This window comes from Ornithorhynchus anatinus, chromosome 2 (assembly GCF_004115215.2).
Source record: "Ornithorhynchus anatinus isolate Pmale09 chromosome 2, mOrnAna1.pri.v4, whole genome shotgun sequence".
NCBI lineage: Eukaryota > Metazoa > Chordata > Mammalia > Monotremata > Ornithorhynchidae > Ornithorhynchus > Ornithorhynchus anatinus.
In genome coordinates, this window is record NC_041729.1 from 145648732 (window position 1) to 145668074 (window position 19343).

Here is a 19343-nt window from a genome sequence, read left to right on the forward strand (position 1 = left end):
ACAAATACCAACATTATTATTATTATTATTGAATGAATGACTGAAAGAAGGGCCACCCTGAGGTTCCCTCTCCCCCAGCGCTTAGAACAGTGTCCTGCGCCTAGTAAGGGCTTAACAAATGCCAACATTATTATTATTATGGAATGAATGACTGAAAGAAGGGCCCCCCGGAGGCTCCCTCCCAGAAGAGAGAGCGGCAGGTTGTGGCGCGGGGGCGCCTGGGAGTTGTAGTTCTCCCGTGGGGCGCGTCGGGCGGGGCGGGCCGGGCCGCGGACTACAAGTCCCATGGGGCTCTGCGGGCGCGGTTGGCGCGCGGGCTGCCGGGAGAGGAGAGGAGTGGGCAGCCCCGGCCTGGCAGGCCTGGCAGGACTGGCCGGGCGGCGGCCATGGAGGCGCTCATCCCCGTCATCAACAAGCTGCAGGACGTCTTCAACACAGTGGGCGCCGACATCATCCAGCTGCCGCAGATCGTCGTGGTGGGCACGCAGGTCAGCCGGCCCGGGCAGAGGGGAAGGGAGCGGGGGGCGCCAAGGACAGCTGGGGGGCGCCGCCTGCCTCCCCACCCTGGGTTGACCCCTGGTTGACCCCCGCCTGCAGCAACGGGAGCCACGCTCCGTTTAATGTTGGTGTTTGTTAAGCGTTTGCTATGGGCAGAGCGCTGTTCTAAGCGCTGGGGGAGATGCAGGGTGATTCAATAGCATTTATGGAGCGCTTACCATGGGCAGAGCGCTGTTCTAAGCGCTGGGGGAGATGCAGGGTGATTCAATAGCATTTATGGAGCGCTTACCATGGGCAGAGCGCTGTTCTAAGCGCTGGGGGAGATGCAGGGTAATTCAATAGTATTTGTTGAGCGCTTCCTATGTGCAGAGCGCTGTTCTAAGCGCTGGGGGAGATGCAGGGTAATTCAGTAGCATTTATGGAGCGCTTACTATGGGCAGAGCGCTGTCCTAAGCGCTGGGGGAGATACAGGGTAATTCAATAGTATTTGTGGAGCGCTCGCTATGGGCAGAGCACTGTTCTAAGCGCTTGGGGAGATGCAGGGTAATTCAGTAGTATTTATGGAGCGCTTACTATGTGCAGAGCGCTGTTCTAAGCGCTGGAGGAGATGCAGGGTAATTCAATAGCATTCGTGGAGCGCTTACTATGGGCAGAGCGCTGTTCTAAGCGCTGGGGGAGATGCAGGGTAATTCAATAGCATTTATGGTGCGCTTACTATGGGCAGAGCGCTGTTCTAAGCGCTGGGGGAGATTCAGGGTAATTCAATAGTATTTGTTGAGCGCTTGCTATGTGCAGAGCGCTGTTCTAAGCGCTTGGGATGTACAAATCGGCAACAGAGACCATCCCTGCCCACTGACGGGCTTACAGTCTAATCGACTGTAATCAGATTGTCCTCCCGTGAGGCTCCCAGTCCTTCATCCCCATTTTACAGATGAGGGAACCGAGGCCCAGAGAAGTGAAGTGACTTGCCCACAGTCACAGCTAAGTGGCAGAGTGAGGATTCGAACCCATGCCTCTGACACCCAAGCCCGGGGCTCTTTAGCCGTCGTTGGGCAGGGAGGCTATCTGGAACCTTCCAAGCGCTTAGTACGGTGCTTTGCACATAGTAAGCGCTCAGTAAATACGATTGAATGAATTGGTATGGAATGAATGAGCCTCCCGGGCCTCGGACAGACGCGGGTGGCCCCAACCCACCCCCAACGCACGGGGATCTTCACCCTCCTCCTCCTTCTCCTCCTTAATAATGATACATAATTATACTATTTGCTAAGTGCATAACTATGTGCCAGGCACTCTGCTAAGCGCTGAGGTGGATATAAACAAATCGGATTGGACACAGTCCTCCTCCTCCTCCTTTTCCTCCTCCTTCTCCTGCTCCTGCTTCTCCTTAGTATAGTATTTGTTAAGTGCTTAACTGTGTGCCAGGCACTGTGCTTAGTGCTGGGGTAGATTCAAACAAATTGGATTGGACACAGTCCTCCTCCTTTTTCTTCTCCTTCTCCTTTTCCTCCTCCTCCTTCTCCTTTTCCTCCTCCTCCTTCTCCTTTTCCTCCTCCTCCTTCTTCTCCTTCCCCTCCTCCTTAATAATAATACATATAGTATTTCTTGACCACTTAACTATGTGCCAGGCACTGTGCTAAACACTGGGGTGGATACAAACAAATTGGATTGGATGCAGTCCTCCTCCTCCTCTTCCTCCTTTTCCTATTTCTTCTCCTTAATAATAATATATAATTATAGTATTTGTTAAGCCATTTAACTGTATGCCCAGGCACTGTGTTAAGCGCTGGGATGGATTCAAACAGATTGGATTGGACACAGTCCTTCTCCTCTTCCTCCTTTTCCTATTTCTTCTCCTTCTCCTTAATAATAATATATAATTATAGTATTTGTTAAGCACTTAACTGTATGCCAGGCACTGTGTTAAGCGCTGGGATGGATTCAAACAGATTGGATTGGACACAGTCCTCCTCCTTTTCCTTCTCCTCTTTAATAACAACATATAATTATAGTATTTTAACTGCTTATGTATTGCCATGGGGGCACTGTATTAAGTGCTGCAGTGGACACAAACAAATTGAGTTGGACACAGTCGTCTTCCTCCATCTTCTCCTTCTCCTCCTTCTCCTTGATTATAATACATAATTATAGTATTTGTTAAGCGCTTAACTATGTGCTAGGCACTGCACTAAGCACAGGGCTGGATTCAAACAAATTGGGTTAGACACAGTCTTCTCTGTTTTTCTTCTTCTTTTTCTCCTCCTTATTCTCGTCCCTCGCCTCCTCCTTGTCCCCAGGCGGACGGGCACCGTGCACTACCTTTTAACCTTTCCCCCATTGCCACCGGGCTTGTTTTTTTTTAATTCGTTTTTGGATTTTTTTGGTGATTTTTTTAAGCGCTTACTGTGCCTGAAGCACTGCTCTAAAGCCTGAGGTAGATGCAAGGTAATCAGTTTGGACACAGCCCGTGGCCTTTATTGCTGATATTGTACTTTTCAGGCACTTACTACAGTGCTCTGCACAGGGTAAGCGCTCGATAAATACAGTTGAATGAATGAATGTCCTTCCTGGGGCTCACAGTCTAAATTCCCAGCACATGCCCAAGCCCGCAGAATATTCAATAGTATTTATTGAAGCGCTTACTCTGTGCAGAGCACTGTACTAAGTGCTTAGTGCTGTTACATACAGCACTCAATAGATTGTGGTGTTTTATTAGCACTTAGCATGTACCCAAGTACTGTTCTAAGCACTGGATAGTTAGAAGGTAATCGGGTCCCACGTGGGGCTCACAGTCTAAGTAGAAGGGAGACCCGGTATTGAATCCCCATTTCGCAGATGAGGGGACTGAGGCTCACAGAAGTCAGGTGACTCGCCCAAGGCCACACAGCAGACAAATGGTGGAGCCGGGATCAAAGCCGAGATCCTCTGATTCCCGGGTCTGTTCCCGGGTCCGTTCCTCTTCCATTAGGCCGTGCTGCTTCTCATCGGTAGATATCATTGATGGATTGATTTTTCACATGCCCTAAGTGGTGGCAGAAATGCATGCGTGAGCAGGATTCGAGCAGAGAATATCAGACTAGCCCGGGTGGCTGGTTTGAACCGCGAAGGGTCACTGTAGTCCGTTTGGCCGGTGGTGTTCAGGCCTAAGGGGTGGGGCCCCTCAGATCATTCTCATCAGGGCTTTTCCTGAATTTATCTCCCAATGACCATTCTCCTTCCCTCTCTTTTTAGGGAATTGTTTAGCTCACCACACACTGTTACAAACTGAACCGCCGAAGCCCGCTTAAGACGTCTCTGCTCGAGAAACGTCCGGTTCATTGTCTTTTTCCGGAAGCTAGCGTTTTCTTTTATCCTTAAAAATGGTCTTCTAGGAGGAGGACGGAATGAGGTCGAGATGAGGTAATGGTAGAAATCTTCCGAGTCGAACCGTCAGGTTGAGCCTACTCTAAAAGCTTGCTAGCAAGGTGAGAAGCTTAAAGGAAACGGTTAAAGAATCAGATGGATAGTGTGTCCAACTTAAATACTTTAAGGTTTTCACATATCTGGCTATACCAAATGAATTGTTTTGGATCTACCTGCAGTGTGGATCTTTGTTAACCATCGAAATTGGGAGAGGCAGGGTGGGAAGGAAAAATTACCATTAATTCGTATTTATTGAGTGCTTAATGTGTGCAGAGCATTGCACTAAGCGCTTGGGAGAGCACGCTACAACAGTAAACAGACACATTCCCTGCCCACAGCCAGTTTACAGTCTAGAAGTAGGGAGACAGACAATATGAAATAATGAATGACCAAGGGAACAAGTCAGGGTGATGCAGAAGGGAGTGGGAGAAGAGGAACGGGGGGCTTAGTCTGGGAAGGCCTCTTGGAGGAGTTGGACCTTCAGTAAGACTTTGAAGAGGGGAAGAGTCTGTCAGATTTGAGGAGGGAGGGCGTTCCAGGCCAGAGGCAGGACATGGGCGAGGGGTCGGCCGGTGAGATAGAGGAGATCGAGGCACAGTGAGAAGGTTTTAGCTTTAGAGGAGCCGAAGTGTGCCGTCTGGGTTGTAGTAGAGAGGAGCGAGGGTGAGGGTAGGAAGGGGCAAGGGGATGGGGCTGCTTTAGAGCCAATGGTGAGGAGTTTTTTGTTAGGTGCGGAGGTGGATGGGCAACCACTGGAGATTTTTGAAGAGTGGGGTGACATGACCGGAATATTTCTTTGGATAAATGATCTGGGCAGGAGAGTGAAGTATGGAACTGGAGTGGAGAGAGACGGGAGTTGGGAGGTCAGGCAAGGGGGAGACTGGTGCGGTAATCTTGCGGGAGAGGATGAGTGAGTGTATTAACATGGTAGTGTTTGGATGGAGAGGAAAGGACAGATTTTAGCGATGTTGTGAAGGTGGGACGCCGAAAGGATTTGGTAATGGATTGAATATGTGGGTTGAATGAGAGAAGAGAGCTGAGGATAAGGCCAAGGTTACGAGCTTGTGAGAAAGCAAGGATGGTGGTGCCATCTACAGTGTTGAGAAGGGGGGGGGGGGTCAGGAAGAGGGAAGATGTGGAGTTCCATCTTGGACACGTCAAGCTTGAGGTGACGTTGAGGACATCCAAGTAGAGACTTCGTGAAGGCAAGAGGAAATGCGAGACTGAGGAGAGGGAGAGAGATCAGGGCTGGAGATGGAGATTTGGGGATCAGGCGCATAGAGGTGGTAGTTGAAGCCGTGGGAGCGAATGAGTTCTCCAAGGGAGGGGGTGGAGATGTGAGAATAGAAGGGGACCCAGACCTGAACCTTGAGGGACCCCACAAGATAGGGGGTGGGAAGCAGAGGAGGAGCCTGCGAAGGCGACTGAGAATGATATCCATTTCAACAGTGGCTTCCACCGCTTAACTTTTTCATTGTTAAGAGTGAAAAGATTTTCAGTGCTGAATATGCAGATTGATGTGTGAAGTACCTGAGCCTTTTGTATAATCTTTTTGGAGTGTTGGGTTCACAGGAGACAGCCAATCTCTGTTCAGATATCCAGCGGAGAAAAAGACTGAAGCCTTCATCAGTTACTTGGTGAAAACCTTGGAAAGAATAGGAGCTATTCTTGCCTTGTGATGTCAGGCTATTCATTACCTTCTTATCTAGTCCATTAGCATTCTCGCATGTAAGGCTAACCTTAGTCTACAAATGGAGCATATTGCTGTTTGTCCATTTCATTTGGGGCCTATTTATTGAGCTCTTACTGGGTGCAGAGCCCCTGTACCAAGCCTTGGAAGAGTACAGGATACAGCAATAAAGAGAGCAGTCCCTGCCCCAGAAAGGGCTCACAGTCCAGAGGTGGGGAGACAGACATTAATACAAATACTGAAGTAATGAACAGGCATTCATTCAATCTAATTATTGAGCACTTATTTATATGCAGAGCACGTACTAAGTGCTTGGAAGTCACAGTTCGGCAATCAGAGACAATCCCTACCTAACAACGGGCTCGCAGTCTAGGAAGTGGGAGACAGAAAACAAATAAGTAGATGGGGCATCAATACCATCAAAAATAGATAAATTCATTCATTCAGTGGTATTTATGGAGCGCTTACTATGGTGCAGAGCACTAATACTGAGTTGCTTGGAGTGCACAATTCGGCAGGCAGATAGAGACAATCCCCGCCATTGATGGCTTACAGTCTAATCGGGGGAGTCAGACAAAAACAATAGCAATAAAATAGAATCAATGGGGATGTACATCTCATTAACAAAATAAATAGGGTAATAAAAATATATACAAATGAGCGGATGAAGGAAGTGCTGAGGGGAGGGCAAGGGAGAGAGGGAGGAGCAGAGGGGAAAGTAGAACTATAGATATGTACACATCATTAAATAAAATAAATAAATAATTAATATGTACAAATATACATAGGTGCTGTGGGGAGGGGAAGGGTATGAGCAGAAGAGGGAGTCAGGGGTGAAGGGGACGGGAGGAGGAGCAGAGGAAAAGAGGGCTCAGTCTGGAGACCTCCTGGAGGAGGTGAGCTCTCAGTGGGGCTTTTGGAAGGGAGAAGAGAGCTAGTTTGGTGGATGGGAGACATGCAGAGTCTCTGTCTAAAGTCCTAGCTGAAGTAGCTGGGGATCTCTCCCCTGGCTTTTGCCGTCCTGCCCCTCTCGGTTGCTAATTGCATTCCCGCTCCCTCTTGGTGCTCCCCCTCCCGAACCTTAGCTATCGGGTGACTCTTATCTCTCACCCCTTGATCCTCTTACTTTTCTTGGCCTCCTCTCCTCCTCCCTGTTGTTCCTCCTCCTTTTCCCTCCCCATCCCCTGCGTCCAGTCTTCTCAGTCCGGTGCCAGCTGGGAGCCGCTCGGAGTCGATCAGAATACTTGGCTTAGGGTATTTCAGCTAGGGCTTTAGATGGAGACTTCGTCGGCACGATTTCTAAATCTCTGCACCCGATAGATTTTCAATGGATGCTGTTGATTTTAGACCACATCCAGGGCTAGGGTCTCTCTCTTAGATGACTTGGGGGGTAAATTATCAAATTTTAAGTGTAGAGAGCCAAGGTGAATAATCTCCCCCAAAGAGGCAAGGTAAATAACCTCTTTGGGGGAGGGCAGCTGAGTGACTGAATTAGACTGTACATTTCTCAAGAACAGCCATGTCACCCAACTGTGTTATCTGCCTTTGACCATCAGTCAGTCAAGCGCTTACTGTGTGCAGAGCACTATACCTAGTGCTTGGGAGGGTGCAGTAGAACGACATTCCCCGCCCACAATGAGCTCACAGTCTGGAGGGGAACTAGACTAGAACGTTGTTCTCCTTGACGTGCATAATTATACCTTCCGGTTTCCATATAACCTTAACATAAGAGCAGCGGACCATCTCATTTCATATTTATGCTTTCTAACATTAGAACAATCGTATTCACCCAGCACTGCTCAGGGGATGCTTTAGATGATAGTGATGACTGGAAATCCATTTTGAAAAGGAAAACTTTTGTTCACATGACTTTTTTATAAGTTCATATTTTCTAGTTAGCTCTGGAAAAGAACCAGTCATTTAGAGTTGTTATTTTTGAAGACCTTTAGGACAGTTGGAAAAGGCTGGGAAGCAGTGTAGCCTAGTAGAAAGAGCCTGGACATGAGAGTCAGAGGACCTGGGTTCTAAGTGCCGCTCTGCTGTGTGATCTCGGGCAATCACTTAACTTCCCTGTGCCTCTGTTTCCTCAACTTGTAAAATGGGGATTGAATCCTACTCCCTCCTACTGGAGCCCCGTGTGGGACAGGGACTGTGTTCAAAATGAATATCTTGTATCCCCCCCAGTGCTTAGGAAAGTGCTTGCTACACAGTAAGCACTTAACAAGTACCACGATGATGATGATGATTATGCTTTATCTTGTGTGCTTTATCTAATAATACTCCTTTCTTCCAGAAAGCTTTTTTCCTCAATCCATTGCTTTTGCATGGCTCTCGTTCAAACGTGTTTGGATTTATCAAGCATTCAGAAATTTGGCCTTTGGATATATCAATATTGGTATTTATTGGGCACCTACTGAGGGCTATGCAGTGTAGTAAGCTTGGGCGAGTACAATGTTGCAAGACAAAGAGAAGCAACATAGCCTAGTGGATAGAACATGGACCTGGGAATCAGAAGAACCTGGGTTCTCATGCCTGCTCTGTGACCTTGGGCAAGTCACTTCACTTCTTTGGGCCTCAGTTACCTCATCTGGAAAGTGAGGATTAAAACTGTGAGCCTTATGTGGGACGGCGACTGTCAGACCTAGTTACCTGTATTCATTCATTCATTGTCATATTTATTGAGCGCTTAGTGTGTGCAGAGCACTGTGCTAAGTGCTTGGAAAGTACAATTCGGTAACAAATAGAAACAATCCCTATCCAACGGGCTCACAGTCTCTACCCCAGCGCTTCATACAGTGCCTGGCACAGAGTAAGCACTTTACACATACCACAATTTTTCTTATTATTATGGTTACTACAGACATTCCCAAGAGAGAACGATAAATAGATATTTATGAACAGTAGAAGCAGGAGGAAGAATAAGGAGAAAACTAGTAGTAATCGACCTCTCAGGATGAAGTAACTGGTTGTAACTGCTGAGGGTGGGCTTAAAATCAAGGGTACTGGGGAGAGGGTGGATGTCAGGTTGACATGTTGGGGTATTGACACTTGCTAGGGAGGATTTCCTGGACTAGGTAAAATTTTACGAGGGCTTTGGAGATGGAGCAGGATAGAAAGAACATCGATTCTTTGGAAATGTGATGTTGGAGAAGGTTTTTGCCAATACCGTGGACTGCCCGAAAAACAAACAAATGGATTTTAGAGCAAATTAAGCCAAAGTGGTCTTTGGAAGGCCACTTAACTCGACTTAGAGTAGCGTATTTTGACGCGTAGTCGGGGAAAACTAATTCTCTAGAGAAGACGCTAATGCTAGGAAAAATCCAGGGAAAATGAGGAAGAGGCAGACCGGCAGCTAGATGGATAGAAACCATAACGATAGCTTGAGCTTACAGTCTAGAGGGGGAGACATTAAATACATTTCAGATATGACGTAAGTGCTGTGGGGGCTGACCGTGGGGTGGAGAGCAAGGGATTAAAGGATGCAAATCCAGGTCCATAGGGCACACGGGGGAGAGGGAGGAGAGGGAATGAGGGCTGGGTTGGACAAGGCCTCTCGGAGGAGATGTGCTTTGAATAAGGCTGTGAAGGTGGGGAGAGTGTTGGTCTGTCCCATATGAAGAGGGAGGGAGTTTCAGATCAGGGAAGATGGGGGCAAGGGGCCGGCGGAGGAAGAGATGAGAACGAGGAACAGCGAGTGAGCCATATGGGCTGGGTTGTAAGAAATCAGCGACGCGAGACAGGAGGGAGAGAGTCGATTGAGTGCCTTAAAGGCGACGGTAAGGACTTTAATGTGGAGGTTTCTGAGGAGTGAGGAGGTGTGAACTGAATGTTTTTGGTAGAAAAATGATCCAGGCAGCAGATCAAAGTACGGACTGGAGAGGGAAGAGACAGGAGGCAGGAAGGTCAGCGAGAAGGCTGATGCAGTAGATGAGATAAGACTATGATGAGACTTGGATCGATATGGTAGTAGTTCGGGTGGAAGGGAAATGGCAGATTCTAGAGAAGTTGGGGAGGTAAAACCCACAGGAGTCGGTGCCAGATCGAATATGCACCGGGTTGGATGGAAGAAATGAGTTTAGAGTAACGCCAAAAGTATGGACTTGCGAGACGGAGGGGGAGGACGGTTTTGGTGTGAAGACAAAGCTTTCCGTTTTGGATGCGTTACGCGTGAGCTGTCAGTGGGACATCCAAGGAGAGGTGTCTTGAAGGCAGAATGAAACGTGAGACTGTGGAGAAGGTGAGAATTTAGGGCTGGAGAGGTAGAATTGGGAGTCATCAGCCTAGCGATGGTTACCAGGATGTAGTTTTTTGAAGATGTGTAGACCTCCTTTAAGCCTAACCATTCTGGTTGTTGTGTGTGGCCAAGAAGGAAGAAAGCTACACTATTTTGAAGGGTCCAGGCCTCTCTTACTTGTGCGTGCTGTGTTTCTCCCACCTCCCATCTTCAATCGTATTTATTCAGGACTGAGTGTGTGCAGAGCACTGTACTAAGCGTTTGGGACAGTTGAGTACCACAATAAACAGACACATTCTCTGCCCACAACAAGCCTATGGTCCAGGGAAGGGAGACAGATATCAAGACAGACACATTACAGATGTGTACATAAATGCTGTGGGGCTGTGAGGGAGAGGGGAAAAGCTAAGGGAACAAGTCAGGGATAGAGCTGGGATTAGATTAGACAGTACTTATGTACCTATCTGTAATTTATTTATGTATTATAATGATAATGATGGTATTGGTTAAGTGTTTACTGTGTGCCAAGCACTATCCTAAGCACTGGATACTAATGTCTGTTTCTCCCTCTTTCCCCCCAGACCATAAGCTCGTTATAGGCAGGGAATGTGTTGTTATATCGGACTCTCCCAAGCGCTTAGTACAGTGCTCTGCTTTATAAATACGACTGACTGAGGCTGACGCAGGAGTGAAGGTGGGATGAGATAACTGCTTGAATCAACCTGGTAGCAGTTTGGCTGGAGAGGAAAGGGCGGATTTTAGCGATGTTGTGACGGTAGAACCGACAGGATTTGGTGGCAGAGTGAATATGTGGGTTGAACGAGAGAGATGAGTCGAAGATAATGCCAGGGTTCCATGTCTGTGAGATGGCCAAGGTGATGGTGCTGTCTCCGGTGATGGGAAAGTCAGGAGATGACAGGATGAGGGTGGGAAGATAAGGAGTTCTGCTTTGGACACCCAAGTAGAGGTGTCCTTAAGCATGAGGAAATCGGAGACTGCAGAGAAGGAGAAAGATCAGGGATGGAGAGGGAGATTTGGGAGTCATCGCACAGAGGCAGTAGTTATCCAGTCATGGCTTCAGTGATACTCTCCTCTCCTTGTTCTTTTCCTTTCTCTCCGGCCGCTCATCCTCAGTTTCTTTTGTGGGCTCCTCCTCTGCCTCCCTCCCCCTAACTGTGGGGCTCCCTCCAGGCTCAGTTCTGGGTCCCCTTCTATTCCCCATCTACACCCACCTATGTAGAACTCATCTGTTCCCATGGCTTCAATAAAAATAATTCTGGTATTTGTTAAGCGTTTACTGTGTGCCGGGCACCGTACTAAGCACTGGGGTGGATCGGGTTGGACACAGTCCCTGTCATTCATTCATTCGGTTGGATTTATTGCGCGCTTACTGGGTGCAGAGCACATGGGGCTCACAGTCTTTATCCCCATTTTACCGATGAGGTCACTGAGGTCCAGAAAAGTAAAGCGATTTGCCCAAGGTCACACGGCAGGCAAGTGGCGGAGTCAGGATTAGAACCCATGACCATCTGACTCCCGGGGCAGTGGTCTATCCACTACGCCATGCTGCTCAATAAATGCCACTGCTTAATCAATTGAACTGCACACTGCATACACCACTTTGACGAGGGTCTGTCCTGTAACCAAAGGCTCACAGGTGTGGACTTTGCGATCGGGTAATCTTTTTCCTCATGTTTGCCAACCCAACTCACATCCATTAGAGGTCTGAGCACCATGCTATAATTTGGGGTGCATATAATCACTATTATTACCAATGTGTTGGTACTATACCTATATAATCACTATTATTACTATGCTAAAATATAATATATATAATACTATATTATTATCATCATAATGTAATCTGTAGTGCTTATTGCCTTCACCCCAAAAGCTGGTACAACGACTGTCTCCCTGACTGGACTATGTGAGAGCCTCCTTTCTATCCCTCTGCCTCAAGTCTCAGTCGTGGGAAAGGTATAGCTACCCTTCACTATGGCTTCTTCTCTCCCCCCCCCCCCTTAAAAGAGTGTAGCAAACAACCAGTAGAAGCAGTGTGGCCGGTGGGTGGACCGTGGGCCTAGAAGTCAGAAGGACCTGGGTTCTAATCCCGGCTCCACCATCTGTCTGCTGTGTGACCTTGGGCAAGTCTCTTCACTTCTCTGGGCCTCAGTTACCTCATCTGTAAAATGGGAATTAACTGTTAACTCCATGCAGGGCATGGATTATGTCCAACCTGGTTAGCTTGTATGTACTCCAGCACTTAGTATTCATTCGTCCAGTTGTATTGAGTGCTTACTCTGTGCAGAGCACTACACTGAGCCTTTCGGAGAGTACGAAATAGTAAGCAGACACGTTCCTTGCCCACAGTGAGATTAGGATGTCAGTGCCTGGCACATAGTAAGCATTAAGCAGATACTATTCCAAAAATAATTTCTCTTCCTCTTTTCCCTGTTTTTTGCCCAAGTAAATACTTGGCATGTCATTCCATTTAATGTGCTGCCCAACTTTCATTCGAGCCCATTTGCTTTGGCTTCATTTTCCATCGCTTCCCTTTTTTTATCATTACTCTGCTGTGTAACTTCATTATATAATCATTCATTTCCTTCTAGCCACTCTTTGGTGCTTCGCTGCATCTCGCCGCTGACCCCTTTCCCACGTCCTCCTTCTGGCCTGGAACTCCCTCCCCCTCCATGGATGCCAAACCGCCACTCTCCCCACCTCCAAAGCCCAATTTAGGTCATTTCTCCAAGAAGCCTTCCCCAATTTTAGCCTCTCTTCCTTGGTTCCCTCCCCCTTCTTCATCCTCCGGTACTTGGAGCTGTGCTCTTCGGGCATCTGCTATTTACTCCATCCTCAGCTCCACAGCACTTAGGTACCTATCCATAAATTGGTCATTCATTTTATTTTAATGCCCGGCTCCCCCTCTAGACTTTAAGCTTGTTGTGGGCAGGGAATGTGTCTACCACTCTGCTGTATTCTCCCAAGTGCTTAGTACAGTGCTCTGGACAAAGTTAAGTCCTCAGTAAATATCACTTTCTTTTTTTTTTTTTTAGCTTTTCTTTGACCCTGATCCAGTGGTGAAGTGAAGAATTTTTTTCCTCCCACTTCTTAGCTATGGGATTGGGGCAGGTGCTGACCTTAGTGACTTCCCAACAGTGCTCAGTTCAGATCCTGGGGATTTGGAAAAGGGGGTGGGGGGGGGCCGCCCGGGGAGAGGAGAGAAGGGAAAGGTCTTTTCAGTCAGATCTTCCATGAGAAGCGGCGTGGCCTAGCGGAGAGCACCGGACTGGAATTCAGAGGACATGAGTTCTAATCCTCTCTCTTCCAGTTGTTTGCCATGTGACCTGGGGCAAGTTACTTCTCTGTGTCTCAGTTTCCTCATCTGTAAAATGGAGGTTCAGTTACCCGTTCTCCTTCCTACTGTAAGTGCCATGTGGGACGGGGACTGTGTCTGATCTGATTAACTTGTACCTACCCCAGCACTTAGAGCAGTGCTTGACACATAGTAAGCACACTTAACAAATACCATAATAATAATATTTCTGAACCTCCATAGTCAGTGGTATTTATTGAGCGCTTACTATTTGCAGAACACTGTACTAAGCACTTGGATGAGTCCAATACAGTAGAACTAGTAGAGATGTTCCCAGCCCATTTCCCCTCTCAGGGTGGCACCTGGAGAGTTTCCAGTCCACTACCGGTCTCGGCTATGGGAGGGAGAGTCAAGCAGAGGCCTGTCCGTTCCGTTCCTAGCTTGGCCAGTGGCTAGCGAGTGGCAGACCATCTAATGCAAGTCTAAACTCCCCCTTGCTGGGCAGCAGCGGCACGGGAGAGAGTCGAGGGCGGAGACTTAAGTTTACTGCGTGGAAGAAGGCAGCGGTCAACCACTTCTGGATTTTGACCAAGGAAACTCTCTGGATCCACTACCGGAACAATTGCAGATGGAGGTGGGGCGTTTTGGAAGAGATGTGTCCATGGAGTCTCTGTGGGACGGAGGTGACTCAACAACATAAGACAAGTCCCAGCCCATCACGAACTTCCAGTGTAGATGGAGAGACAGGCATTAATATGAATAAAGAATTTCTAAGCAAAAAAAACCCCCAAATGAACCATTCCTTCCCAGAGAGCTGGGGGAAATGTCCTGAGCGGTTGCCTTAAGCCCCTGTCTGCATAGGAAGCTGCAGTAAAGAGAACTCCTTACCTCTTATTTGCCACTGAGCGAGTCAGAGGAACGCATCAAGCTTCCTTCCGTGGGGATTCTAGCTCACGACATTCGGCACTGGAAAAGAGGGGCCGAGGAAGAGAGAGAGTCGAGAAAATGGGGTCTCGCTGTTATGGCCCGGTTATGTTGGAAGGTAGTCTGCTTTTGCCTTTTTTTTAAAAAATGGTATTATGTGTTTGCTATTTGCCAGACGTGTTCTAAACCCTGGGGTAGAGACAAGGTCATCGGGTTGGACTCACTGTATTTACCACGTGAGACTGGCAGTCTTAATCTCCATTTTACAGATGAGGGAACTGAGGCACAGCTCTCCATTACCTTACCCCCTCTTACCTCATCTCCGTTCTCTCCTTTTACATCCTGGCCCGAACACTCCGCTCCTCTGCTGCTAACCTCCTCACTGGGCCTCGTTCTCGCCTGGCCTGCCACCAACCCCTGGCCCACGTCCTACCTCTGGACTGGAACGCCCTCCCTCCTCACACCCGCCAAACTAGCACACTTCCCTCTTTCAAAGCCCCACCGAAAGCTCACCTCCTCCAGGAGGCCTTCCCGGACTAAGGCCCCCCCATTCCTCTGCTCCCCCTTCCCTCCCCATTGCCCCGACTCGTTCCCTCTGCTGTACCCCCTCCACACCCCATAGCTCTTGTATATATATGAACATAAAGTGGTTGCCTATTGACCGCCGCTCCAAACAAAAACTCCTCACTCTAGGCTTCAAGGCTCTCCATCACCTTGCCCCTTCCTACCTCTCCTCCCTTCTCTCTTTCTACCGCCCACCCCGCACGCTCCGCTCCTCTGCCGCCCACCTCCTCGCCGTCCCTCGGTCTCGCCTATCCCGCCGTCGACCCCTGGGTCACGTCCTCCCGCGGTCCTGGAACGCCCTCCCTCCTCACCTCCGCCAGACTGATTCTCTTTCCCTCTTCAAAACCTTACTTAAAAATCACCTCCTCCAAGAGGCCTTCCCAGACTGAGCTCCTCTTCCCCCTCTACTCCCTCTGCCATCCCCCCTTTACCTCTCCGCAGCTAAAGCCTCATTTTCCCCTTTTCCCTCTGCTCCTCCACCTCTCCCTTCCCATCCCCACAGCACTGTACCCGTCCGCTCAACTGTATATATTTTCGTTACCCTATTTATTTTGTTAATGAATTGTACATCGCCTCGATTCTATTTAGTTGCCATCGGTTTTTACGAGATGTTCTTCCCCTTGACGCTGTTTAGTGCCATTGTTCTTGTCTGTCCGTCTCCCCCGATTAGACCGTAAGCCCGTCAAACGGCAGGGACTGTCTCTATCTGTTGCCGACTTGTTCATCCCAAGCGCTTAGTACAGTGCTCTGCACATAGTAAGCGCTCAATAAATACTATTGAATGAATGAATGAATGAATTATAATTCTATTTATTTTTATTAATGATGTGTGTATATATATATATATATAAAATTCTGTTTATTTGTAATGATGCTACTGATGCCTGTTTACTTGTTTTGATATCTGACTCCCCCATTTTAGACTGTGAGCCCGTTGTGGGCAGGGATTGTCTCTATTTGTGGCCGAATTGTTCTTCCCAAGTGCTTAGTACAGTGCCCTGCGCACAGTAAGTGCTCAATAAATCTGACTGACTGAATGAATGAGAAGCGAAGTGACTTGCCCGAGGTCACACAAGAGCCAAGGGGCGCAGCCAGGATCTGAACCCAGGTCCTTCTGATTCTCAGGCCCGTGCTCTATCCACTAGGCCACACTGCTTCCCATCGGGCCTACTTAGGGCCTTGAATGTGTAAGGGACAGATCTAGTGTTCACGGTGATCTTGTAGCAAGGGAGAGAGCCAAAACTTTTGGAGCTGGGTGAAGCTTGCCCAATCTGGAATTGCCAATGTCAGTTTATCCACCTGCCGGGCGGGATGATTTGAACCCATTCCCACTCCTGAACCTTTCCCATCATCCTACTGTTAGCCTAGGTGGAGGCTCAGGGTGGATTCTAGAATCTGGTCGAGGGCCGAGGGGGTGGCCGGAGAAAAAGAGAGGGGTGCAGATATGCTGGTATCCTTTGAAACCCCTCTGTTGGTCGGGAGGATAATAATAATAAGGATAATATTTGTTAAGCGCTTAATATGTGCCATGCACTGTTCTAAGCTCTGGGATAGACACAAGTTGATCAGGTTGGACATAGTTCCTGCCCCAATTGGGCTCCCGGTCTTAATTCCCATTTTAGAGATGAGAGAACTGAGGCACAGAGAAGTTAAGTGGCTTGCCCAAGCGATTAACTATGTGCTGAGCACTGCTCTAAGCCCCGGGGTTAGATACAAGGTAACCAGGTCGGACACAGTCCCCGTCCCACATGGGCTCCCAGTCTTCATCCCCGTTTTACACCTGAGGGAACTGAGGTACGGAGAAGCGAAGTGACTTGACCGGGGTCACGCTGCAGACAAGTGGTGGAGCCGGGAGTAGGACACCCATCCTCCGACTCCCAAGCCTGGGCTGTTGCCGCTCGGCCATGCTGAGGGCAGATGAGAACATATGCATGATGTGACAGTCTCATGGGAAAAACATTAAAAAACACTAAAAAACTAACCACACGCCCTCAACTTTGCACGTTAAAAGGGTTTAGCATCCCTCTGTGCTGTCCGGTCCAAGCCCCCGAATGTCAGCCGACTAACTCATTGCCGTTAAGATGCATTTGGAGTCTCTGAAACTTTTCGTCGTGCCGTAATGCGGGCTTCGGGCCCCACGGACGTCTGGGAACGCTTTGGGTAATGACTCCGTACCACCTAGAGCACTTGGAGGAACAGGAAGGATGGCGAGGGTGATTCTCCGAACGCGGCTTTCTTTATAGTGGGAGGGAAGGGAAGTTTTAGGAGTTAACCAAAGCAGTGTTTGGAAAAACCTATTCCCCCGGGGCTGAGAGTTCCCGGCGAAACCGTTTATTGAGCACTTATTGGGTGCAGGGTGCCGTACGAAGCGCCCTCCTACGTTTCCCCCCACTTCTTCAGGCCGCGCCCACTCCCGGTTAACCCGCCGGCCAGCGGATTCGACGCTACGTCCCCCCTCCCCTCCCGCGAGCCCAGTTTGACTTGAGGGACCCTCCGAAGGACCCTCCGAAGGGAACCTCTCAACCTGAACAACAACAGGGTATTCCTGCATTCCTGACCCTCTCGGTCCACCCCTTCCGCGAGCGAATGGCCCGTCATGGATCTTCCCCCCAGATTTCCCATTTTCTGTGAGGCGGGCAGGTGTAAGGATGGTCGGGCGACCCCCATCTTCGTTGGCCCCCGTCTTGCGGTGGGCTGTATCTCCTCACGGCAGTTGGACCTCTCATGTATATCGCAGACCTGGCCTTCCCTCTTCCACACCGCCTTTGCGACCCATCTGCACTTTCCTCCCTGCATCCCTCTAGACTGTGAGCTCCAGGTGGGCGGGGACTCTCACTGTTTATTGTTGAATTGTTCTTTCCCAAGCGCTTAGTACAGCGCTCTGCACACAGTAAGCGCTTAATAAATGGGAATGACTGAATCTAACCTCCCCCCAAACATCTCACCTACATTCCCTGCTTTTGGTTCATTCATTCATTCCATAGTATTTATTGAGCGCTTACTATGTGCAGAGCGCTGTACTGAGCGCTTGGAATGAACAAGTCGGCAACAGATAGAGACGGTCCCTGCCGTCTGACGGGCTTACGGTCTGATCGGGGGAGACGGACGGACGAGAACGATGGCGATAAATAGAGTCGAGGGGAAGGACATCTCGTAAAAACAGTGGCAACTAAATAGAATCAAGGGCAACTAACTGGAATCAAGATTGGTCTCACATCCGTCTTTAAACACGACCTTCCGCCGTGCGTTCTCTAGCTCTTTTGGGATCTCATCATTCCCGAGCTCTTTGTGGGCAGGGAACATGTCTGCCAAATCTGTTATATTTTACTCTCTAGGCTGGAAGCTCGTCATCTAGAGAAGCAGTGTGGCTCAGTGGAAAGGGCACGGGCTTTGGAGTCAGAGATCATGGGTTCGAATCCCGGCTCCGCCACCTGTCAGCTGTGTGGCTGTGGGCAAGTCACTTAACTTCTCTGTGCCTCAGTTACCTCATCTGTAAAATGGGGATGAAGACTGTGAGCCCCACGTGGGACAACCTGATTCCCCTGTGATTACCCCAGCGCTTAGAACAGTGCTCTGCACATAGTAAGCGCTTAACAAATACCAACATTATTATTATTATTATCTAAACTGGCCGCTCTTCGAGGTCAGGGAACGGGGTCTGCTATTTCTCTTGTATTTCACTCTACTTATTCTGGTGCCTACGTGTTCTGTTTTTCTGTCTCTCTCCCCCTTCTAGACTGTGAACCCGTTGTTGGGCGGGGATCCTCTCTCTCTGTTGCCCATTTGTACATTCCAAGCGCGTAGTACAGTGCTCTGCACACAATAAGCGCTCAATAAATACCATTGAAGGAGTCTCATGTGGGACAGAGACTGTCTCCCTGACCTGATTAACTTGTATTTACCTCAGCGCTTAGAACAGTGCGTGACACATAGAAGGTGTTTAACAAACACAACTACCAAGCACTTAATTCGGTGCTCTGCACATAGTAAGCACTCAATAAATGCCATTGATTGATTGATGAGCTAAATACAGTGGTCTACACATAGTGAGCACTCAGTAAATATCATTGATTGTTAAGAGCTTAATACAGTGCTCTGTACATAGGAAGCACTCAGTAAATAAGTAGAGAAGCAGCGTGGCTCAGTGGAAAGAGCCTGGGCTTTGGAGTCAGCGGTCATGAGTTCGAATCCCGGCTCTGCCACTCGTCAGCTGTGTGACTGTGGGCAAGTCACTTCACTTCTCTGTGCCTCAGTTGCCTCATCTGTAAAATGGGGATGAAGACTGTGAGCCCCACGTGGGACGTCCTCATTCCCCTGTGTCTACCCCAGCGCTTAGAACAGTGCTCGGCACATAGTAAGTGCTTAACAGATACCAACATTATGAGTAAATACCATCGATTGAGTGATTGACTTGAGTGCTTAAGAAATACCATAAAACAAACAGCATGGCTCAGCGGAAAGAGCCCGGGCTTGGGAGTCCGAGGCCATGGGTTCGAATCCCGGCTCTGCCACTTGTCAGCTGTGTGGGCAAGTCACTTCACTTCTCTGTGCCTCAGTTACCTCATCTGTAAAATGGGGATTAAGACTCTGAACCCCACGTGGGACAGGCTCATTACCTTGTATCTATTCCATTGGTTAGAACAGTGCTTGGCACATAATAAGCGTTTAACAAATACCAACATTATTATTATTATTAATTATACACTGAATACTGA

The 19343-nt window shown here is 48.7% G+C and overlaps 1 protein-coding gene across 4 annotated transcripts in view; it reads left to right on the top strand.

Moving 5' to 3' along the window:
- The first annotated feature begins 318 nt into the window (after window positions 1-318).
- The window catches only part of DNM1L (dynamin 1 like), a 74169-nt gene continuing 55144 nt past the window's right edge, over window positions 319-19343 (top strand). For all 4 annotated transcript variants that reach the window (XM_029052343.1, XM_029052345.1, XM_029052344.1 and 1 more), the window contains exon 1: window positions 319-488. In XM_029052343.1, coding sequence (XP_028908176.1) covers window positions 387-488 — 102 coding nt within the window. In that variant the 5' untranslated portion in view covers window positions 319-386. The remainder of the gene's footprint in view (window positions 489-19343) is intronic.